At 37.2% G+C, this 26,218-nt stretch overlaps 1 protein-coding gene across 3 annotated transcripts in view; it reads left to right on the plus strand.

Annotated features, from left to right (window-relative positions):
* The window catches only part of FAF1 (Fas associated factor 1), a 495,897-nt gene that overhangs the window by 428,456 nt on the left and 41,223 nt on the right, over positions 1 to 26,218 (plus strand). For all 3 annotated transcript variants that reach the window (XM_046003527.1, XM_046003533.1, XM_046003539.1), the window contains exons 16-17: positions 9,703 to 9,783; positions 10,759 to 10,836. In XM_046003527.1, the coding sequence (XP_045859483.1) occupies positions 9,703 to 9,783; positions 10,759 to 10,836 (159 nt within the window). The remainder of the gene's footprint in view (positions 1 to 9,702; positions 9,784 to 10,758; positions 10,837 to 26,218) is intronic.

Consider the following 26,218-nt stretch of genomic DNA (forward strand, 5'->3'; position numbering starts at 1 on the left):
GTGTAAGTCCTCTAACTCTTCTTCTCATAGTTATTTTGGCTTATTCTAGGTCCTGTACATTGCCATATGAATTTTATAATTAGTTTATTAATTTCTGCAAAAAATACTGCCAGTATTTCTATTAGAATTGCATTGAATCTGTATATCATTTGAAGAAACTTGACCTATAAAAATATTGACTCTTCTAATTTATGAAAATGATGTATTTGTCCATTTATTTAGGTCTAATTTCTCTCAGCAGTATTTTGTAATTTTCAGGGTACATCTTCTTGTCAAATTTATCCTTAAGTACTTCAAATATTTTATGCTATTTTGGTATTTTTTAAATTGTAAGTTCTAATCATTTGTTGCTAGTATATTGAAATGCAGTTGCTTTTGTATATCAATTTTATATCTTACAACCTTACCAAAAATCACTTATTAGTTCTAATAGCTCTTTGGTAGAATCTATGTAATTTTCCGTATCTCTAATCATTTTATTTGTGATAAAGTTGTACATCTTCCTTTTTGTTCTAGATGTCTTTTATTTCCTTTTCTTGCCTTAGATATGAAAATCAATCAGTGTGATTCACCATATGATTATCTCAATGGATGTAGAAAAAGTATTGGGCAAAAACTAATCCATTCCTGATACAGATTTTCAGTAAAACTGGAATAGAGTAGAACCTGATAAAGAACATCTATTTTTTTTTTTAAGATTTTATCTATTTATTTGTCAGAGAGGGAGCCAGAGTGAGAGAGTGAGTGAGCACAGGCAGGGGGAGTGGCAGGCTGAGGGAGAAGCAGGCTCCCCACTGGGCAGGGAGCTTGATGCAGGACCATGGGATCATGACCTGAGCCAAAGGCAGACGCTTAACCAACTGAGCCACCCAGGTGTCCCAAGAACATCAATTAAAACAACAATAACAACAAAACCTACAAGCTAATATTTTACTTACTGCTGAAAGGCTGAATGTTTTTTTGCTTAAATCAGGAAAAAGTCAGGGATGTCTGTTCATATCACTTCTCTTCACCAGTGATATGATCTAGCCAGTCTAACAAGCAGTAACTCTCCATTCTGCTCCCTTCAGTTCCTAGTACTCTCTGATTTACTTTCGGTTCTAAGAATCTACCTACTCTAAGTAACTCATGTAAATGGAAACATTACATTATGGCTGAATAATATTCCATTGTGTCTGTATACCACATTTTGTGTATCCATTCATCTGATTACAGACACTTAAGTGACTAGAGTGAATAGTGCTACTATGAACATGTAATTATTGGCCATTTATATATCTTCTTTCGATAAATGTCTTTTCAAGTCCTTTGCCCATTTTTTTTTAAGATCTTTTTTTTAATTTATTTGACAGATCAGAAGTAGGCAGAGAAGCAGGCAGAGAGAGAGGGGGGAAGCAGGCTCTCTGCTGAGATCATGACCTGAGCTGAAGGCAGTGGCTTAACCCACTGAGCCACCCAGGTGTCCCCCTTTGCCCATTTTTTAATCAGATTGTACACAAAAGTTTTTAATTTTGATGGTGCCTAACTTACTTATTTCTTTTTATTGCCTGTGCTTTCATTGTCATACTAAAGAAATCATTGCCTAATCCAAGGTCATGAAGACTTTCACCTATATTTTCTTATAAGTTTTATAGCTTTAATTCTTGATTGTAGGTCTTTGATCCATTTTGAGGGTTTTTTTTTTTATATTACATAAAGTAAGGGCCCAAGTTCATTCTTTTGTAGCTTACCCAGTACCATTCATTGAAAAGACTGTCCTTTCCCCTTTGAGTGGTCTTGACACTCTTGTCAAAAATAAATTTATCATGTATGTGAGTTTATTTCTGGGATCTTTATTCTATTCCATTTGTCTAAATATCTGTCCTGGGGCACCTGGGTGCCTCAGTTGGTTAAGTGACTGCCTTCAGCTCGGGTCATAATCCTGGAGTCCCAGGATCGAGTCCCACATCGGGCTGTCTGCTCAGCAGGGAGTCTGCTTCTCCCACTGACCTCTCTCCTCTCATGCTTTCTCTCTCTCTCTAATAAATAAATAAAATGTTTAAAAAAAATAAATGAATATCTGTCCTTCTGCTGGTACTATAATGGTTTATTATTATTATTGAAGTATAATTCACATGCATTGTTATGTTAGTTTCAGGTATACAGTATAATGGTTCAGTAATTGTATACATTACTGAGTGTTCATCATAGTATATTCTTTTTTTTTAAAGGGATATAGTAGGGATTTAATTTTTTAAGGTTTTTTTTTTATTTCTTTTTAGCATAACAGAATTCATTGTTTATGCACCACACCCAGTGTTCCATGCAATACATGCCCTCCATAATACCCACCACCTGGTTCCCCCAGCCTCCCACCTCCCGCCCCTTCAAAACCCTCAGATTGTTTTTCAGAGTCCATAGTCTCTCATGGTTCATATCCCCTTCCACTTTCCCTCAACTCCCTTCTCCTCTCCATCTCCCCATGTCCTCCATGTTATTTGTTATGCCCCACAAATAAGTGAAACCATATGATACTTGACTCTCTCTGCTTGACTTATTTCACTCAGCATAATCTCTTCCAGTCCCGTCCACGTTCATACAGAAGTTTGGGTATTCATCCTTTCTGATGGAGGCATAATACTCCATCGTGTATATGGACCACATCTTCCTTATCCATTCATTCGTTGAAGGGCATCTTGGTTCTTTCCACAGTTTGGTGACCCTGGCCATTGCTGCTATAAACACTGGGGTATAGATGGCCCTTCTTTTCACTACATCTGTATCTTTAGGGTAAATACCCAGTAGTGCAATTGCAGGGCCATAGGGAAGCTCTATTTTTAATTTATAGTAACTATATTCTTAATCCCCTTTATTTCACCCATCTTACCAACCTACCTCCCTATTAGCAGTTTGTTCTCAGTGCTTAAGTCTGTTTTTTTGGTCTCTTGCTTGCTTGTTGTTGTTGTTGTTGTTGTTTATTTTTTTATTTTTTTATTTTATTTATTTGACAGAGAGAAATCACAACTAGGCAGAGAGAGAGGAGGAAGTAGGCTCCCTGCGGAGCAGAGAGCCTGATGCGGGGCTCGATCCCAGGACCCTGAGATCATGACCTGAGCTAAAGGCAGAGGCTTTAACCCACTGAGCCACCCAGGCACCCCTGTTGTTTTTTTTTTTTTTTTAGATACCACCTGTGAATGAAATCCTATGGTATTTGTCTTCTCTCTAATGTATTTCACTTAGCAACATGCCATCCATATGATCCATCCATATTGTTGCAGATGGCAATATCTCATTCTCTTGCATGACTAATATTCCATTGTATATAAGAACAGATAAATTACTACAATGTTTTTATTACTGTAGCTTTATAGTAAGTTTGGTAATCAGGAAATATGACTCCTTCAACTTTGTTATTTTTCAAGATTGTTTTGGCTATTTGGGGTCCCTTGAGTTTCCATGTGAATTTTAGAATGGGTTCTTCTGTTTCTTTAAAAAATGCCATTGTTATACCTAGTTGTTTCTTAAAGAGATTTAAATTTTTGTGTAGATCCAGATTTCCATCTGGTTGGTATTATTTTCTTTCTACCTGAAGGGCTTTCTTTAACTTTTACACATGCCCTTTGTATATCTGAAAAAGTCTTTTTATTTCATTTTCAATTCAAAGATATCTTTACTGAGTTTAGAATTCTTAGTTGATACATTGTTTTCTTTCAGTGCTTTAAAGATGTTGCTCCACTCTGTTATCACTTGCACTGTTTCTGAGAAGTTACTTTCATTCTTAATTTATTCCCCTATACATATTATGTCTTTTCTCTGGTTTCAAAATTTTTCTTTTTATTATTAATTTTATGCAGTTTGGTTATGATGTGCCTGGATGTAGCTTTATTTTTTATTTATTTTTTAACCTGGGGCTTATTTAAGGAAGCAGCCTCCCCGCTGAGCAGAGAGCCCAATGTGGGGCTTGATCCCAGGACCCTGAGATCATGACCCGAGCCAAAGGCAGAGGCTTAACCCACTGAGCCACCCAGGCGCCCCTAACCTGGGGCTTATTTAAATTCTTAGCTCTGTGGCATTTTAGTTTTTATCAAATTCAGAATACTTTTGACCATCATTTCTTAAAATAAGCTTTCTCTCCCTCTTCCCCTGCACCCTCTTCCCAGACTCCAATTACACTTGTACTATACTGCCAAAAGTTATCCCATAGATAACTTTCTAGTTAAGTTATCCCTACCTTTCTTCAGTCCAGAATAGTCTTTTGATTGCTTTTTTTTAAAAGACTTATTTATTTATTTATTTGACAGACAGAGATTACAAGTAGGCAGAGAGGCAGGCAGAGAGAGAGAGGAGGAAGCAGGCTCCCTGCTGAGCAGAGAGCCTGATGTGGGGCTCGATCCTAGACCCCTGGGATCATGACCTGAGCCGAAGGCAGAGGCTTTAGCCCACTGAGCCACCCAGGCGCCCCTAGTCTTTTGATTTCAATTGGGCCTCTAGGTTTCCAAAATGGGTAATCTGTCTTATCAGATTCCATATTACCTCCTCATTTACAGCTCTAATTTTTCAGTTTCCTCTTTATTTCTGGTACCCGGGTATTTCTCTTTCTTTGCTTCTTTCTTTCTCACATGCTGAGTGATACTTTTTTTTTTTTTAAGAATTTTTTTATTTATTTATTTGACAGACAGAGATCACAAGTAGGCAGAGAGGCAGGCAGAGAGAGAGGAGGAAGCAGGCTCCCCACCAGGCAGAGAGCCCAATGTGGGGCTTGATCCCAGGACCCCGGGATCATGACCCGAGCCGAAGGCAGAGGCTTTAACCCACTGAGCCACCCAGGCGCCCCGAGTGATATTTTTTAAACATCTTTGTTACATTTTACCTATCTCTAAGTATTTATATTTAGAGAATTTCAAGTTATCTTGATCCATACCTCTTCAGGGATACATATCAGGGCCATTTCCCTGCTTATCAGGGATAATTATCAGGGCAAAGAGCAAGGTGTACATTCTGACATGGGCATTCAAGAAGAACGGATAAATACCATATGTGTATATATGTATGTGCATATTTGTGTATGTATTTGGTAAGTATCTGAAACAAACCTAACGACTGTCACCTTCTTCAGTTTGATAATTCAGCATTCTGCATTAGTCTTTTGGGTATTAACTGATGATTACTAATTTTAAACACTACCAAGGAGTAACAAGTTACAGCTAAATTCCATTTCTGGTTAAGCTGCTCATTTAGGAACCATTTGACAGGTCAAAATATTTTCATTATTTTTAATAGGTTGTAGGAAAATCTGACTCAATGGCTACTGTCTCAGATGAAGAACTATACCGAGCCACCTACTATGTCACAATGGGAAGAAAACATGGGCTTTGGGGTGACAAAGACTAGGTTTGAATTCTAATTTTTGCACTTTTTTTTAAGATTTTATTTATTTATTTGACAGAGAGAGAGAGATCACAAGTAGGCAGAGGGGGAAATAGAGGGGGGAGGGAAGCAGGGGAGGAGAAGCAGAGAGAGGGGGGCAAAGCAGGCTCCCTGCTGAGCAGAGAGCCCAATGTGAGGCTTGATCCAAGGACCCTGGCTGGGATCATGACCTGAGCCAAAGGCAGAGGCTTTAACCCACTGAGCCACCCAGGTGCCCCTAATTTTTGCACTTCTTAACAAGTCATTATAATACTCAGGATAAGAAATACGTGTGGATAAACATTACTAGTTTGACTACTTAGAGGCTCCACAACTTCAGGTATATACCTGTTGAGCACTGATAATTCCATTCAGTCATCTAACAAAAACTATTTATGCTTGCCTTATGTAAGATGGTACCCTAGATGCCATAGGGAATAGAAAGATACATCAAACGGATTCTTTTCCCTCAACTTACAGCTGAGGTAGGGAACAGTGAGACAAATATATAAATGTGAGTGTAGCACAAAGCAGTATGAGAGCAGTGACAAGGGTGCTGTAAATGAAAGGCTCCAATGGAGGCTGTCACTTCATTCTGTGCAATCCAGCTTCACATTTTGGTGTGATGAGGAGTATTTTGATGCCAAATAGCCCAAAGCCACAGCCCAAGCAGCACCCCAGATCTATTCCTGAACCTGATTATCTAGCTCTTCTACTTCCACACAACATACATGTATTTCTAGTCACTTTGTCTAATCTGTCCACTCAGATTTAAGCAAGGGGATACTCCACAAGGACTGCATTTGTAGGATGCAGGAGAAGTTCCAAGAGGTACCTCTATAGACCCTGAGAACAAGTTTGTACATGAAATGTAAACCACAGCACCTGGAATTTTCTTTTTTTTTTTTTTTTAATTTTTATTTATTTTTTAAAATTTTTTTCAGTGTTACAGAAGTCATTGTTTATGTACCACACATTGCTCCATGTCATACGTGTCCTCCACAATACCCACCACCAGGCTCACCCACCTCCCAACCCCCTCCCCTCCAAAACCCTCAGTTATTTCTTCAGAGTCCACAGTCTCTCATGGTTCGTCTCCCCCTCCAATTTCCCCCAACTCCCTTCTCCTCCCCATCTCCCCATTTTCTTTTTAAAAATTTAATTGTATAGAATAATGTGGGGGAGATGCCTAAACAGTGTTCTGTAAGTCCCCAGATTGGAGATGACAGTAAACAGGACAGTTATAGAAACAAATATAAAATCGACAAGACAGAAAAGAAGAAATGATAGCTGTTCACAAGCAACTACCAAACACATAAGCAGCTCTGACCATAATAAGTTTAGAAAAATTCATTCATGCCTGAGCTAGCTAGCCCTTCTATTTGCGATAATCAGGGAGAGCTGTGAGCAGAGGAAAGAGCATTGGATTGAAGCGTGGAGGGGAGAAGAAACTGTCAGGAGACCTGGATTCAAGTCTAAGGTCTGCCACTTAGTGGGTAGTCTTGTATAAATCCTTTATCCTCCTATGATTTCAGTTTCTTCATCTTTATAGTAGCTCTTTTGTACATGTCAGTCTCTTATAGTTCTAAAACTATGAAAAGCTGGTAGGATTTTTAATGACAGAGATGATGGAGCAGGAACTAAAAGAGTGACATTATTTAAGGAACAAAACGAAAATAATGCAAAATTTGAACACTGAACTCTTCCCAATAAGTTAGTAGGCTCCAAAAAATAATGATGAAGGTGATCCAAGCATGAGTATCCACGTCTTCCCTTAGCAAACTGTGGCCTGTCTCTGTATCCTCAGTGCTAGTGTGATACCTAATATTAAAGGGGAGAGAAGGGGAAGGAAGGAAGCAAGTTAGCTGCTTCAGGAAGTCTCTCACAACAGGTGCCATATTTTGGGGCAGAGATCCCTGGATTTAATGGCCTTTCATATCTGCAACAGTCTGTTTTAACAGAGCTGTTTACTTAGAATGCTTTTATTATCAACTATACTTGTGTTCAAAGGGCTTCCAGCTGTGGTGGCTTTTAGAAGGTCCCTTTGTTGTGTGTACATAGTGTCATAACGTGTCATTTCTGCCCAGCCAGTCGATTTCATTGACTCAGATGGGGCTGCTTTGTGGATGAGCTATCTTCTTCCTCCTTAATTTCTACTGCAGACAATAAATATTTTATGCCTGGAAAGACAATTTATTCAACAAATGCTTATTTAACACCTCCCCAAAACTAGGCAATGTGTGAAACACTTGGAATATAGAGGTGTATAATATCGACAAGGTCCCTGCCTTTATGATGCTACAGTGTCATGGGAGAATCTCACATTAAGTAAATGATTATATGATAATTAATTAATTGCAATTGTGATAAATGTTTTAAAGGGAAAGTACGGAATATTACACAAGAAACCTAAACTAATTTGGAGGGATAGGGTCAAGAAAGTAATGTAAATTTAAAATTTTAGACATCCTAAGTATTTCTCCATTTGAAATACAGAAAGATAAAATTACTCCCATAGGTTATACTGATTATATTAGGGATTTCTGAATTTAGAAAGATAGACTTGTCCACAGAGGCATAAAATCCTTAGAAATCCAATCCTTTAATTTAATAAATGACTGAAAAGGGAGACGTTATTTATCCAAGAACACACAGCTTGCTACTGGCAGGGATTGGACTTAAACACAGACCTGCTAATCCCCCCCATTACCTCTCCTCAGTGACCTAAAAAATAAAGACATTATATATCAAATATAGATCAACCATGGCCAAATGAACTGTTAAGTGGCCACTGTGTGCAAACTTGGATATTGAGTGGGAGGAAGAATTCAGAGTAATGAATTAAGCAAATGCTAATATAAATAGAAACGCACAAAATATGTCTTATCATGCTGATTGTATCTGGTCATAGTAAAACTTAATGTATATACCAAAGTGGGAAATACCCAGCTGGAATTAGTGAAAATATATTTAAAGGTATATGCTTCTATTTCTCTAAAATATAAATACTAATGGCTTCATGTAAGTCTCCAAGTAGAAGTTTTTAAAACCCATTTTTATTCATGTGTAATATTATACGACATGTAAATTATCCTTGAATGCTTTGCAGCCTGAGTGGTCTCTCAGGTGGTTAAATATTGTTCCTGATATTGTGTTCCACCATATAATTCATATAGCATACCCTTTCATCATAGATAGTATAGCGATTACCTTTAGGCCAGCAGCTTATAATTCTTCCAAATTTTTTATTTCAAAGATTGGGAATCAATGAAATGTTACTATTTATATCAGAGATTTTGGAATTAGATGACTCATTGCAACTAAAAAAAGATTGAAACTTCAGAGAGAAGCCCAGTCTTGAATAGGGATTATCAGTGAGAGCACCTAAGTATATATTGAATTGGGGAGCCAAAAACTTACAAAGTATTAGGTTAAGCCATATGAAATTTTCATTTTTAGAGGTCAAAAATAGTCAGATATTGGTGACTTTATATGATTCGCTCAGCTATTACACAAAATGGCCCAAAAGGAAACCTATATTCTAATGTCAATAGGTGTGGGCATTTATTAATTTAAGTACACATGTATTGGCTATACCTCGGAATTTAACAAATGAGAAATTCTGGTAGTTGAATGAACTTTTAATTTCACATGAAGTAACAATTTAAATGTAGGTGGATGGCACAATCACTTCAGAAGCTAAAAATGTCTTAAAAGATCTTCAACTTGAATAACTGCTCATGAAATGTGGATGACTTAGCAGTTACTTAGTTCAGTAACCAGGCCTTAGTGATATGATGTGGACTTAATCAACCAGGGTATTTTGCTTTCAGACTCTTATGCCAGCCATTACTTTCTAGTCCTTTACTCTCTCCCAGTCCTTTGCCCCAGTGGTGACAGGCTCTAAGCTTATCTCAGAAAAATCAGGATGAAAGAGGAAGGTAACTAATCATTGTGAAAATGAACTGTCACATGCTTTGCAAGACTGTGTATATATTATTGCATTAATTAATTCTCACAACAACCCTATGAAACAAATACTATTTCTATTTTACAGTTGAAGAAACTGAGATCCAGAGAAGTTAAATGACTTGCCCAAGGTCACACAGTTTACACGTGGTAGAGCTGGCTCCAGACATTCTTATTTCACTATCTACTGTGATACTGTTCTTATTTGTTTGCTTATTTCTAACCTATATACTTTAGAAGTACCTTATTTAATTCTAATTCACACAAGAGTAAGACAAGGGGATTATCATTGTTTTCTTCTATTAAAAGAGTAATATAATAAAACACATTTGAATCTTTTCCTTTAAGGATGAACGTGAAGCCAGAGAAAATGTGAAGAGAGAGCAAGATGAGGCCTATCGCCTTTCACTTGAGGCTGACAGAGCAAAGGTAGGTTTGGTCAAAGGACTTCCTAAACAGTCTTTTATTATTTAAGTGCCAGCCAGTCCTTCTATCACTTTGATCCCTAAGAATGTTAGGTTTACAACGGAGAAAGCTAGATTCAGTTAACAGAATATAATTTTACCCTTGGTTCTTAAAGGATGGTTCATTTTGACAACACAAAGTTTTTTAAGAATCATGAATATGAAAACAAAAATGGGCCTAATATTTATTTTCCTTGTTTTTTAATCCACCTATGGTAAATATCTAGCAGTGTTTTAAAAGCTCTTCAAGTGATTTCTATGGTGTAGTCAGGGTTGAGAACTACTGATTTGATATTTCTTGAGTACCTGCTCCTCTACTGTGCATTGAAGGAGGGGGAAATGAATAAGCCACAGTTTCTGCCCCCAAAAGAATACAATGTGGTGTAGAATAGATTAACTTAAGAACCCAGTTAGCTGTAATACTTATGCAAGGATTCTAGAAGTTGTAAGGGAAGCCCTGAGTTCTGTGGGAGATTAATGAACAGGAGTTTCAGTGGAAAGTCTGTTCCAGCTTTTTTGGAGAGCTAATAAGTAGGAATCTGTTAAGGGAGAGTTTCGTGGAAGAGATTATATGTGTGTACTAAATAGAGAAAAGGGGTAGGAGACAAGAGGTGATATATACTAACAGCAAGGAGCCAGAAAGCATGGGTGTGTGGTGGAAGCTGATGTGACTAGAGCTCGACATTTGGGTATAGGAGAAGTAGCAGAAAAGACCAAAAAGGAAGACCAGTGAAAGATCTTCTGATGGATCTTGACTGCCACGCTACCCAGAGGTACCCAGGTGTTTGTGTGGGTATGCAACATTCCCTTTTCATTCTTGTTCCAGAAAAAAACACTTCAGTTTCACAGTGCTGGGAATGAGCTCTTTTTTTCCCCCTTTCTCCTTTATAAGTAAACCAGTGTTTATTGAGTGCTGGCTCCCTTTCTCTTTTATTGACAGAGGGAAGCTCATGAGAGGGAGATGGCAGAACAGTTTCGTTTGGAGCAGATTCGCAAAGAACAAGAAGAGGAACGTGAGGTAGGGCATTAATTTCAAGTAACGTTATTCATAAGCTAGGTTTATTTCCACTACAGTCAATATTGAGGCTGTTAATATTTCTCATGACTTCTTTCCACTTTTTCCAAACTCATTTTAGTATGGAAAAACTAACCTTTCCTTAAAAAAATCATTCCTGCTCTTGTTGTGTGGAACTCTTAGAAAACTTGACCTTGTACTAGATTCATTGTTTTCTGTTCTTTTCAATTCTTTTTCCCTTTTCTTGCATGACCAATGCTCTCATCCTTCCTGGATATTGTTTCATCCCGAGAATACAAAGACTATATTTTCCCCACCAAAAAACACCATGAGTTACTTCCATGACATCTTGCACTGGGCCCCTATATATGGGGAATCCATTCAGCATGATTTATTCCACCCCCCCAAGTTCTTGTCATGTTCATAACAATAGAGAGAATTTTTCATTCACTCATCTTACAAATATTTTTTTTGAATACTTACAACATCCCACAGTCTTTTAGGGGGCTGGGCTACAGACATGTGTTGTCCCCACCAAGAGTTCACAGTCTTGTAAGAATAGAATTACAGGGGTGCCGGGGTGGCTCAGTGCTTAAGCCTTCAGCTCAGGTCATGATCCCAGAGTCCTGGGATCCAGCCCTGCATCAGGCTTTGTGCTCAGCAGGCAGCCTGCTTTTCCCTCTCCCAGTCCCCCTGCTTGTGTTCCCTTCCCATCTCTGTCAAATAAATAAATAAAATCTTAAAAAAAAAATTACAAAACTATATGTAAAAGTCATAATAGAGATTTGTCTAAAGTGCCAGCGCGAACAAAGAAAAGGAATGTCAAATAGCTTCCTGGGATGTTTCACAAAAAAGGACTTTTAGAACTTTTTCTAGACATGGGATTAATAGCAAGATTTACTTATAAAAAGAGAAAGCCATCTAACAATTGATGGAAAGACCTGAAGGGCCCTAACTTGAGCTGAGAAAAACTCCATTAGTCATCATTCCTGGTCAGAGAATGTTTTTGAACAAGAACTGTGCTAAGCACTGGAAGAGAAACAGGAAATAGTAAAACAGTTTCTGCCTGCAAGAAGCGATTGCATCTTGTAAAGAAGATATGACATGTCTACAAGTAACAGCAGATCAAAAAAAAAAAAAAAAACTGTGCCAAATAACATAGAAGTAAAAGCAAAATACTTAGAGAGTTCACTGGCAAAGTAAAAATCTGTGAAGCTTTGAGAAACAGATCATATATAGAAGAAGTGACATTTGAGCCAGGTCTTGAAAGATGTGTTCATGGTTTGGAAATCAAAGTTTATTCATGTTCAGACACATTATTGAGTGTCTATCACATAAATACAAGATATTATTCCTGACAGACCCTAGTCTTTGTACACTGAGGACCCTCAATAATGGAAGGTAGAAATCATTTTATTGAGCATCTTCTATGTGTCAAGTACTTTTCTAGCCTCTTTACATACGCTTAGTCATTGACCATTAAAACAAGCTACAAGGTTAGAGACTTTACAGGTGAGAAAACTGAAGGTCATTGAGAAGTCACACATGCTGAGATTCTTACCTAGGTCTTTATGAGTCCAAACCACATGTTTTACCAACTCTGTTCCAGTACAAGGTCATATATCCTTCTGCATGTCTATAGGAATCATGTTTGCAGAGTTTCAAAAAAGTTAAGAGACAGTTTTGTCACTATGCTTTTAGGTTATTTCAAGAAATAGTTTAAAAATTTAGGACTCTCGTTCTTTCTTGCTCTTTTACAGTGCACATGCTCTCTCTCAATAGTGTATCTTCAACCATATACTTGATAAATGTCAGGTATGCACAATTAACTGCATGTTCTGGATCTAGAGCGTGATAGTACATGTACTTTCTTCTGATGATTTACCTTATTTACCCTGGGCTAAAATTTTTTCTCTTTCCCAGTATAGATAAAGCCTGTCTTCTCATAGAAGACCCCATGAACATCATTTAACATACCTCAATATATATGTTCCAGCTGTAAACATGTGAGAGCATGGGGCACAGAGCGAGGGGGAGAAAAAGTTGGATTTTGCAACTAGTCATTATTATACTTATCCACTGATGTGCTCCCAAAAAAACCAGGTTCAGGTAGTGCTCCATATTCTTTCTACCCACACTCCCCTGGAGAGTCATAATTAAAGACTCTTATAAATCCCATCATTAAGAAACTATTTATCTTCTGTGTATCTTGATTTAATTAAGTCTTATCCAAACTTATTTGACCCTTTTTTTCATGGAGCACCAATTAACATATCTCAGCACACTCATGTACAACAAACAGTTCTTTGGGAAAGCTGGTATTATGCAACCTCTGAAGAAACTGAGACTCAGGAAGATTATACAGTTTGCCTATGGTCACCAAACTGGTTGGACACATAATCTGGACTAGAAGCCTGGTCACCTGACTTTTCATGGTAATACTGCCTCTCCTTCTAACCAGAAATCCTAACCCATATAATTGTATTGAGAAACAAGAATGGTTTCATTATCTTAATTATCTCTAGTATTTCAAAATCCTTTGGAAGGATGAAGTATTGAGTAGTCAGATCACCTTGGTTACAGGGAAATTCCTTAGTGGTTGGTCTCATTTTGCTGTGTGGTAACTGTTGTAGTGAAATCAGTAAATTTAGGAAGACATTTTGATCTGGTCCTTGACTATGGTAAGGAGAGACTTTAAAACTATTCTGAAGGAAAAACAAAGGACTAAAAAACTCCCCTATCTTACTAATTTATTTATTTACTTGTTCGTTCCAAAATGAGTTTCAAGTAATTTACATGAAGATGTGCAATTCAAATGGATTAAAAAAGAAAAGATAGAATAATCAGGATAAAGGAAAATAAAACCAAAAGTAAGATTAACATTTTGACAACAGACAATCCAGCACACTCACCAAATGCATGTATAGGATTCTGTACATTTGCTCAAGATGGACCACAAAATTTGTTCTATGCTTCTTGGACTAAAATAATTGTCTATAAGTTTCACTGTCTGTAACATCAGATAAAGTCCAGTCCCTCAAAAGGTGGGATTTTTCAAGCATTGAGACCTTCGAGCAATGTTTCCTATGGTTGGGTTCCCCTTCAAGAGGAAATTATGCAATATGGTAAATACTATCCCCAAGGATATTTAATAGCTGTAATAGCAAAAACAAGTCATGCATACAGCTTATAGTTTTATAATTCAAAGTCCTAAGGCCAAAGAACAATTTAGTAAAAGCATCTCTGCAAAGACCCAAATAATATATTTTTGGTAGTCCAGGTTAAAGGATAGATTTTATAGCAACTAGAGAAATACATGAACTACATATTCTTTCTTGAAATTGTTTTTGCCACCAAATTTTTAGTAAGTACAGGTTTCAGCTAAGATTTTTGACTCCCAAGTCTTTTAATCAGTATTTGCAAATATTTGTTAACTTCTATGTGCAAATCACTAAATCAGGTGCTATGGCTACTATATTGTATGCAACATAGCCCCTGCCCTCAGGGAGGTCACTGTCTAATACAGGAGGGTAGATGAATACAAAATAACTATAGGAAAAGATACTATATATCATAAAAACCATTAAAATAGCACAGAGTGTTGAAAATATTTGGGTGAGGATGATCCCTGATGAGGAAGGCAATGAGAAATTCACAGAGGGAAGAGGCTTTAAAAGACTGATGAGACTTTTATGGTTAAAGATGAAGTATAAGAACATTTTGGATGGAGTCATGAGTAAACGGATGGTTGAATGTATGGGAAAGGGTAGGCATGGGCTGGGTAATATGAATAAAAAGAGAAAGGTACAAGGTTTCTTTTTTTTTTTTTTTAAGATTTTATTTATTCATTTGACAGAAATCGCAAGTAGGCAGAGAGGCAGGCAGAGAGAGAGGAAAGGAAGCAGGCTCCCCACCAAGCAGAGAGCCTGACACGGGGCTTGCTCCCAGGAACCCGAGATCATGGCCTGAGCCAAAGGCAGAGGCTTTGACCCACCAAGCCACCCAGGCATCCCAGGTACAAGGTTTCTTCAGGGAATAACAAATGGCTAATTGTAGAACCCTGTCTAATAATTAGATAATGTTAAAATGGCCAAGTTTTAGGGACTCATGGGTGAGAGAGAATAGGCACAAAGCTCTTCCCTTTTGTTACTGGTTCCCTCAAAAAGAAAGAAGGAGGTTACGTGTTTGCCTATCTGGAAAAAGTTTTCTATCGGTGCCTCCTCAAATAGAAAATGCTAAATAATTTTAAAATACCATTAAATGAGAGATAAAAGAGCATGGAATTAGAAGCCTTGGACTTCCCTTTCGTTTTCTGATTTAATCTTCACAGCCATCCTATAAAACTCACTTGAGATAGTATCATCCCTATCTTACAGATGAAGAAATCAGATCACAGCAGGATTAAAAATCCTATTTTAAAATTCTTACCTAACATTTGCCTGGTAAGAGCAGAATCAGAACTCCCACTGGCATACTTTCTGCCTGTTATCCCATATGAAGATGAAGGTGGGAACATGAATAGATGATTAAAGTGAAAAGCTGCTCCTTATAATTTGTGTTTTTATATTATATAAGTGGCTTCATGTCACACCAGATAACACCACTACATGAGCCATAAAGGTAATCATCCCTGTCATCATCATCATCACCATTCCTAGCTATTAAACAATTAATATGTGCTAAACTCTGTGCTGAGCACTTTACAGACATTATCTTATTGAATCTCTACAACAACATAATAAGGTAGGTGCCAATACATGAATATACCTTAGTATAACTATAAAGACCATACATCCAAAATTTCTTAGATAGTTTCAATTTGGAATATTCTTTTGTTGTCTACATAAACCATTAAAACAGACTAGAAATTCTAGTTTCATGGTATCCAGTACCAACCTACAGACTGTTCTTCATATTCCAGAAGCAGTCCAAAAGTCATATATCTGAATTTTGGTTATGACTATTTGCCTTGATTTACTTTATCCAGCAGTGAGACTATTTGTTATAAGCAGTCCATACTCTCTAGATAGATGATTGGTTGCCAGGAGCAGAGAATGATTGTAGAATTGGGTCAGACCAACAGTTCTCATATAGGATCTATGCTTCTTTGATGATCACTTCAGTATCATGACTTTAAATAAGATCTGTACATTGGACTCCCGACTTTATATCTCCAGCTCCTCCCTTTCCCTGAACTCCAGACTTGACTATCTAATTGCTAGCTCTTCATCTCCACTTAAATGTCTGATAGATAGCACAAAACTTAACATGTCTTAAATTGAACAACTGATATTACCCTCCCCACCCAAACTTGCTCCTCCAGCAGTCCTCCCTATCTTAATAAGTGGAAAATCTTCTAGTTGTTTGAACCAAAACCTTGGAATTATCCTTGACTTCTCTCTTTCATATCCATATTTAATGGGCAAATCCTATTAGTTCTACCTTCAAAATATATGCACAACTCAGATGCTACTGATTAACTCCACCATTACCACCCTCATGGAAGCCATCATTAACTCTTACCTGGGTTGCTTTAGTAGTCTCCCAGCTTGACTCGATGCCTCCATTTTTGCCTTCCCTCTATGTTCTTTATTAAATCCTTTTTAAAAACAATTGACACATCGTGTCACTTCAAAAACCCACAATAACTTCATAACAAAATAAAAGGTAAAATCTTTGCAATGATTCTAATCAACATCTGTAAGATTTTTTTAAAAAGAAGTGATGAGCATTAAGGAGGGCATGTGATGTGATGAGCACTGGGTATTATATGCAACTAATAAATCATTGAATACTACATCAAAAACTAATGATATACTACATATTGCTATATGTTAGCTGTTGAATTTAAATTCAAAACAGAAATGGACAAAGTGATTCTAAAATTGGTACAAAAAGGCAATAGAACTGGAAAAGCCAAAACAATTCTGAAAAAGAACAAGGTTGGAAGACTCCTACCAGAGTTCAAGACAATATATCCAAGACAGTGTGGGAACTGGCAAAAGGATAGACCCATAGTTTAATGAGACAGAATAGTCCAGAAATAGACTCACACATATGAGCAATTGATTTCAAGAAAGGTACAAAGGCAGTTTGATGAAAAAAGGATAATCCTTTCAACAAATAATGCTGCAACCATTGAATATTCATATTTTTAAAATGTAGAAGTACAGAGAGGGCACGTATTGCATGGAGCACTGGGTGTGGTGCAAAAACAATGAGTACTGTTATGCTGAAAATACATAAATAAATTTTTTTAAAAATGTAGAAGTACATGGGCGCCTGGGTGGCTCAGTGGGTTAAGCCTCTGCCTTAGGCTCAGGTCGTGATCCCAGGGTCCTGGGATGGAGTCCCACATCGGGCTCTCTGCTCAGCGGGGAGTCTGCTTTTTCCTCTCTCTCTGACTGCCTCTCCGCCTACTTGTGATCTCTGTCTGTCAAATAAATAAATAAAATCTTTTTTAAAAATAAATTGCTGGGGGGAGGTGGGATTGGGAGGGGGGAGGGGGTTATGGACATTGGGGAGGGTATGTGCTATCGTGAGTGCTGTGAAGTGTGTAAACCTGGCGATTCACAGACCTGTACCCCTGGGGATAAAAATACATTATATGTTTATTAAAAAAAAAAAATTTGGAAGGGGAGGCGAACCATAAGAGACTATGGACTCTGAAAAACAACGGGAGGGTTTTGAAGAGTCAGGGGTGGGAGGTTGGGGGAACAGGTGGTGGGTAATAGGGAGGGCACGTTTTGCATGGAGCACTGGGTGTTGTGCAAAAACAATGAATACTGTTACGCTGAAAAAATAAATAAAATGGGGACAAATAAATAAATAAATAAATAAATAAAATAAAAATGTAGAAGTACAAAACAATTAAAGTAAAAATCTCCCAGTCCATTTCTTGCATCATATGCAAAAACTAACTCAAAATGGATCATAGACCTAAAATTATTAAAGTCCTAGAAGAAAACATAGAAAATCTTCATGATCTTGAGTTAAGGCAAGATTTTGTAGATCTGACACCAAAAGCATAATTCATAAAATAACAAGTATCTAAACTACCCTAAATAAAAATTAATAACTTCTACTGTTCAAAAGACACTGTTAAAAAATTGACAAGACAATCCATAGACTGAGAAAATCATGTATCTACTGTCCAGAAAACATAATGAACTGTTAACATTCAATAATAAAACAGATAGCCCAAATTTTTAATGGGCAAAATATTTAAACAGACACTTCATCGAAGAAGATATACCCAAGGGCAAATAAGCTTGTGAAAAGATCCTCAACATTGTTAGTCATTAGGGAAATGCAAATTAAAACCACAATAGGTACACACCAATTAGATGGCTTTTTGAAAGAAAAAGCTACTGGCAAAGACGAACAACTAGAACTCTTATATATTAATGAAGACAGTCATTAATGATAACACATCTATTTTGGAAAATAATTTGGCACTTCGTTTTAAAGTTAAACATACACATACAATATAGCCCAGCAGTCAGACTCCTAGGTATTTACACAGGTGAAATGAAAGTTAACAGTAAAATTTAGGTTCACACAAAAATCTGTGCACAAATGTTTATAGTTGCTTTATTTGCAGTCACCAAAAACTGGAAACAACTCAAATATCCCCCTAGGTGGAGAAGGAGTAATCAAACTGGTGTATCTATACAATGGAATACTTATCAATGAGTAAGAATGAACTACTGATATAGTTGACAACATGAGTGAATTTCAAATGCATTACACTAAATGAAGGAAGCCATTTATATGATATTTATGACATATTTATATAACATTCTAGAAAAGGTCAAGGTTAATTCTAGAAAAGTTAAACTGGGGACCAAAAACAGATTGGAAGTTGCCACAGTCTAGGAATGAGAGAATTGTATGTAGGGGGCAGAAGGGGAGGTGACAGAACTGTTCTTTATTTTGATTGATGATGATGGTTATGTAAATATATGCATTTATCAAAACTCACAGAACTGTACATTTAGAGGGATGTGTTTTATATATATTATACCTCAATTTTAAAACAGGGAAAGAATCATTCTATGGGCTACTCAAAGCCATGTATGATTTACTCACCCCTCTCCTTTGATTGCTCTCTAACCAGCTCCATCCTCTTCTGATCTTTCTGCTCTAACCACAGTGGCTGTCTTGCTCTTCCTCAGTCAAGCCAGACACCAGAGCTTGGCAGTTATTGTGACTTCTGCCTGTAATACTTCTTTCTCTCTGATCTAAATTCCATGTGACTCCCTCTCTCTTTTAGGCCTTTTCTCGCTGGCCTACATTTTTTTGCTTGTTGAGGTTTATAGAGTTGCTGGTTTGCTTTTGTGGGGTTTTGTTTGTTTGTTTGTTTTAAGATTTATTTATTTGAGAGAGAGAGAGGAGGAGGAGAAACTGTTCTCCTGGGAGAAGGCCCAAGGGAGAGAATCTCAACCAGACTCCCCACTCAGTGTGGAGCTCAATGCTGGGCTCCTCGGTCAAGGGGCTTGATCTCACCACCCATGAGATCATGACATGAGCCAAAACCAAGTGTTGGAGGCAACTGAGCCGCCCTCCCCAAGGCTTCTGGAGTTTAAAGTTGTATCCCTCCCTCCTTTCTACCAGCCTCCCTGCACTCTTCAAAGTACTCACCACTTTGTGACAAACTATACATTTTCCTGTATGTGTATTTGTTGCCTTTCTTCCACCCTACTAAAATATAGCCTCCATGTAAACAGAATTTTTTGTATCTACAGTGTTAACCGGTATTTTCCTGTCATTTAGAACAATGCCTGGCACATAGGAGGTGCTCAGTAAGAATTTGTGGAATTAATAACTGTTAGCTTTAGCTTGTTTCAAACTCTGCTTCAACCAGTGATAAATTGTTACTTGATGGGTACTCATAGAAGCCTAGAAGATAATATGTGCATGCCATGTATGTATGTATTTGTATATGTGTGTGTATAATTTAAGTCAGTCCTTGATTTTTATTGTAAGAGATTGGTGTGAATATATATTATTTTTCCTGTTTAAAAAAATGTAATTGTGTAGAAACTGTCTTTTCTGGGTGTCTGTCTTTACTACCAAATTTCACTTGAAAGAAGTCCCCATTTCTCATCCCTCAGATGTGATTGTTTTAAGTATTCGTATTTTTTAGTAAAACGAAAAGTCCAAGGTCAGTTTTTATTTCCAACGTATACTAGGTTTCCTTGCTTTGTTACAAACCTAAAATAATGCAAATAAAAAATTATATTTGTTGAGCAAACCAAACTGAAGTTTAACAATGGTATTTATACTGTGACTCCTATTCAAATGTAGGTGTCCTTTATGTCATTGTTTTATAACAGTGTTTACTTATATGAGGCCTTTGTTTTTAGCCAGTATATTTGAAACTGAGCTACTGATGTATGTTTGTTCTTTTTTGCCAGTAAAACTTGGGTATTCAGATCCCAAGGTTACCAACTTACCTAATATCTCTTCATTGTTTTCCACATTGGGACCACTGGTGTGGGATATCTGAGGTCTGTTTCCATCCTGGGGAAAAGCCCTAGAGAGTGGGTGCATTGAGGAAGCAGATATTGTCTGCACAATGAGTGTGGTAATGAGCTACTGTTGTTTATTCTTCTGTAATATAATTGGTTGAGTTCAGACAATAATGTAGCATCTGTTGTTATACTGTGCAGGGAAATGTCAAAATAGAAAGCAAGCAGACAGGTGGATTAAGGGGAGAACAGGAGGAGAAACCAGGAAATATCACATTAAGTTCTGATTTAAAGTAGGAGCAGAGGGATTATAATAATGATAACAACACCAACAACAACTGTCATCTGTTGAGCACAGTATTACATCATGAGGTTCCATGCAAGGGACTTACTGAGTGCTGGCCGTGTGTCAGCACTTGCTAAGTGTTTTATAAACATTACTGCACTTTATACTAAAACCTTTTCAAGAAAGGTATTATCAGCCCTATTTCTTTATATGGGTTAACTGAAGTTCATAAAGACTGTCATATGCCTAATAACCAAGATTTGAACCTCTGTCATAGCCAAAGCCTATTTCCTAGCCATACATCACATTTAATTATTTAAGTTTTTTAAACTGCAGTATTAGAAGTCAGGATAGTGATTAAGGAAGATAATTTTTAGGAAGGGGACAAAGGACTTCTGAGATGCTTGATCAGGGTGCCACTTAAATAGGTATGTTCACTTCTGAAAATTTATCAAGTTGTACACTGTTGCACACTATCTCTATACAATGCACTTTTTCATATCCATGTTATATTTCAATAAAAACTTTAAAACAATGACAAAATACATGACTTTGGACAAAAGATAAAGCATTGTACAATATAATAATGATTCAAGTTTTGTTTAAAAAGCTTAAAATAGATATATTTATATTAAAATATGCACAAAAATTGATGAAGAGTGTGGTGATGAAAAAGTTTTAGAAATAAATGGTGGTGATAGTAATACAACATACTTAAGGCACTAAATTGTACACTTAAAAATGGTTAAAAAATTAATAGATGTAAACACTCAAATGATAGCAGTGGCTATCTCTTGATGGTGAATATGGAAATTTTTTTTTAAGATTTTATTTATTCATTTGAGAGAGAGAGAGGGCATGAGAAGGTGGAGGGGCAAAGGGAGAGGGAGAAGCAGATTCCCCACTGAGTGGGGAGCCTGATGCAGGGCTCAATCCAGGACCTTGAGATCATGACCTGAACCAAAGGCACACACTTCACCATCTGAGCCACCCAGGCACCCCTGAATATGGAAATTAATTGTAATGCTTTTCTTATTTATTTTTGCAATGATTATATACATTATTTTTATAATCAGGAAAAATATTTTTCAATCTCAAAGACATAGTATTTTTTAAGTTTTTATTTTAATTCCATTTAACATATAGTATTATATTAGTGCAAATATACAATATAGTGATCCAACAATTCCATACATCACCCAGTACTCATCCTGATAAGTGCAGTCCTTAATCCCCATCACCTATTTCACTCATCCCCTAGCCATCTCCTCTCTAGTAACCATCAGTTTGTTCTCAATTACAAGTCTGTTTCTTGGTTTGTATCTTTCTCTCTCTCATTTTTCCCCTTTGCTCATTGGTTTTGTTTCTTAAACTCCACAAATGTGTGAAATCATATTGTATTTGTCTTTCTCTGACTAACTTATTTCACTTAGCATTATACTCTGTAGCTCCATCCATGTTGTTGCAAATGGCAGGATTTCATTCTTTTTTTATGGCTGAATAATATTCCATTGTATATACCACCTCTTCTTTATCCATTCTTCAATTGATGGATACGTGGACTGCTTCCATATCTTGTCTATTGTAAATAACGCTGCTGTATAAACATGGGGTAGGGTGCCTGGGTGGCTCAGCTGGTTAAGTGTCTGTGTTGGGCTCTACTCATGATCTCCTGGGATCAAGCCCTCTGTCAGGCTATGCTCAGCAGGAAGCCTGCTTCTCCCTCTCCTTCTGCTGCTTCCCCTATTTGTGCTCTCAGTCTCTGTCAAATAAATAAATAAAATATTTAAACTAAATAAATCAACATAGGGGTGCATGTATCTCTTTGAGTTAGTGTTTTTGTATTCTTTGGGTAAATACCCAGTAGTGCAATTGCTGGACTGTAGAGTAATTCTGTTTTTAACTTTTCGAGGAGTCAAGAAACTGTTTTCCAGAGTGGCTGCATCAGTTTACATTCCCACCCAGCAGTGCAAGAGGGTTCCTTTTTTTCCACATCCTTGCCAATACCTGTTGTTTTTTGTGTTGTTGATTTTAGCCATTTTGACAGATGTAAAGTAATATCTCATTGTAATTTTGATTTGTATTTCCCTGATGGTAAGTGATGATAAGCATCTTTTCATGTGTCTGTTGGCCATCAAAGACATACTTTTAAAGAACCATGGTGTTAAAAAATAGTCAAATGAAGGGTGCCTGCTCAGTTGATACAGTCTTTTAAGCATCCAGCTCTTGGTTTCAGCAGGTCTTGATCTCAGGGTCAGGAGATTGAGCCCTGCACCCAGTTCACACTAAGCATGGAATCTGCTTGAGATTCTTTCTCCCTTGCCCTCTGCCCCTCCCGCTCACACACTCTCCCTCTCTCTTTCTCTCTCTAAAATAAATAAATAACTCTTTGAAAAAAATAGTCAAATGATACTACTTAATAGTTTTGAAAATGTACAGAACTCTAATCCACAGAGGTTGTTTATCCCTATAAATATCTCTTGGTTAGCCCTTAAAGGACATGTATGTAGAAAATTAATCTGAAAGTTGATGCTGGAGGAAGTCCGATCTCAGAGAAAGGAATGATTAGTTCTTGGTTACTGGAGGTAGAGCCCATGAGAGTCAGATTCTTTTAACATTTATTTAGCACCAGCTGTGTGCTTATCACCGTACTGAACATTTCTGCATGTTATTTCAGTTAACATTTTAGTTTATTCCTTCTCTTATCAAATACATATTGAGTATCTGTTTTGTGCTATGCATTACTCTTGGAATAAGAAGACATGTTTCCAGTCTTACAGAGGTTACAAGCTAGTGGGAAAGCCAGACATTAAATAACCATGTAGAGTATAGAGAATGCTGTAATAGACATAGTACAACTAGAATTTAATTTTGATAAACACAGGTTCATCTATTCATTGGGTTATTAATATAGGACAGTGCTACTAAAGTAGTTTAATATTTGAAAATATTCATCTGAAACTCATTGCTGACCAAAACACCAATATTAGATAAATTTCTACTCATGCTATCCAAGGAAGGAAGGAGGGAAGGGCAAAAATAACTGGTTTAACTTCCTATTATTCTGATTTTTTATTTAAATTTCTTATGTCACCATTTCCTGGCCTCAATTTCCCCATATAAAAATGAGATTATAGGACTATTTAACCAGTGCAACCCCCAAGCAAGCATTCACTGAAGCCTATTATATATCACACACTACACTGGAAACTTCACATATGTCATATATGTGTTTCCCATCTTTTATAATCCCCTAAGGTAGGTGATATTATCCTGTGCCTCAAGAAGGAAAATACTTGAGAGTTATAGCTTTTACTATACACTGCAGAAATTCTTAGTGGTGCTTTTTTTTTTTTTTTTTTTTTTTTTACAAATACTTAAGTATTACAACAAACCAAATTATCCTGAATGACATAGAGTTACTTTCTTATTGGTACTGTTGTCTGAGCAAACTTTGTTTCTCTGTTTATTTTAAATACATTTAAGGGGATAAGGGGGCAGAGGAAGAAGCAGACTCCCCACTGAGCAGGGAGCCCAATGTGGGGTCCAATCCCAGTACTCTGGGATCATGACCTGAGCCAAAGGCAGATGCTTAACTAACTGAGCCACGCAGGCATCTCTAATTATTTTCTTCTAAGCTTTTTTCCCCACCTATTTTTTTTAAAGATTTTATTTATTTATTTGATAGACAGAGATCACAAGTAGGCAGAGAGGCAGGCAGAGAGAGAGGAGGAAGCAGGCTCCCTGCTGAGCACAGAGCCCAGTGCAGGGCTGGATCCCAGAACCATGGGATCATGACCCGAGCCAAAGGCAGAGGCTTTAACCCACTGAGCCACCCAGGCGCCCCTCCCCACCTCTTTTATTGTTTTTTTTCCCCTAGTTTTTTAGTCTGATTCTTCCTCCCCCCGCCCCCACCTCCAAAGTAAGGTCTACACCCAATGTGGGAATTGAACTTATGACCCTGAGATCACAGGTCACATGCTCTACTGACTGAGCCCATTCTTGTTTGTTCTTTTCCAATAATATAAAAATTTTAAGGCTATAAATTTCCTCTGAGCACTGCTTTGGATGAATCCCATGAATTCCAACATGATGTGTTTCAACAATCATTGTTTTCTAGATATTCCGTATCCTTTATTTATAGTTCCCCTTGGCCCAAGAATTGTTTAGTAGAATTTCTTAAATATTTTTCCCCCAGTTGGAAGAGTGACACCAACTTTGAAAATTGCTGTTAAGGATTTAGAGAACAGAAATCCCAATTTCTCTCACTCATGTTACATGATTATAATAGTTGTAGATTTGGATGCCTGGGTGGTTCAGTCATTTAAGCCTCCAATTCTTAATTTCGGCTCAAGTTGTGATCTCAGGGTCATGGGATCAGGCCCCATATCGGGCTCTGTGCTCAGCACAGAGTCTGCTTGCCCCTCTCCCTCTGCTCCTACCCCTGCTTATGCTTGTTCTCTCTCTTTCTCTCTTTCTCTTTCTCAAATAAATAAATAAATTTTTAAAAATAGTTGTAGATCAGTCGAGGGAATATTTTGTTTTTCTATTGATGACAAATTGGGAACATGAAAATGTCAAAGTAACCAGGCAAGAATATAACTGAAAATGAGCATGCCAATACCAGACTTACTTACCTAAGGATCCTCCTGAGGTACTGGAAACAAAAAGGTTTTCATGAGTTTCTGCCATAGATTCCTACTTCAGAGACTTTCTAACTTCCAGTGGAGTATCCAATGGAATGTATCATGAATGTGAAATTATGCAATATTATAGGTTGAGGACTAGGAAACCTGGGTTCAAGCCCAGCTCTAGCCATGAGATCTCTCAACAGTATACTCCACCTATTTGAGGTATTCTTACCTGTGAAATGAAGAGTTTGGGCCATCTCTAGATCCAGAAATCTGGATTTGGCCAAATCCCACAGCAAGTTAGTGACAAGGCTGGAACTAGGACTATGTTCTCCTACCTCCAATAAACCTGATATTTTAATTCCACTTTCTTTTTATTGTAGCAACATATATATCTATAACAGAAATTTGCCTTTGTAACCATTTTTAAGTGTACAATTCAGGGGCATTAATTATATTCATAATGTCATGCAGCCATCACCACAATTTCCAAAGTTTTTCATCACTCCAAGTGAATCTTTCCACTCCATTTTGATGTTAATAAAATATTTAGTATTCTGTGGGGCGCCTGGGTGGCTCAGTGGGTTAAAGCCTCTGCCTTCGGCTCAGGTCATGATACCAGGGTCCTGAGCCTGGCATCAAGCTCTCTGCTCAGCAGGGAGCCTGATTCCTCCTCTCTCTCTCTGCCTGCCTCTCTGCCTACTTGTGATCTCTATCTGTCAAATAAATAAATAAAATCTTTAAAAAAAAATATTTAGTATTTTACAAACTCTTTAGTTATTTTGACTTGGAAAATGTATGTTTTTCAAATACATTATTTACATGTGTGTCTTTGTAAAGGTTTCTAAAAGCCTTAATTCATACACTAGAAAGGAAGCAATTGGGTATTTGATACCTCTTTCCTAAATCACAAACACCTGAGCCCTTCAGTAAAAAAACAATTAAATTACATTTCTTTTCTATGTGATTATCTATCAGTTTAATAATACATGTCA

This window comes from Meles meles, chromosome 1 (genome assembly GCF_922984935.1).
Source record: "Meles meles chromosome 1, mMelMel3.1 paternal haplotype, whole genome shotgun sequence".
Lineage (NCBI taxonomy): Eukaryota > Metazoa > Chordata > Mammalia > Carnivora > Mustelidae > Meles > Meles meles.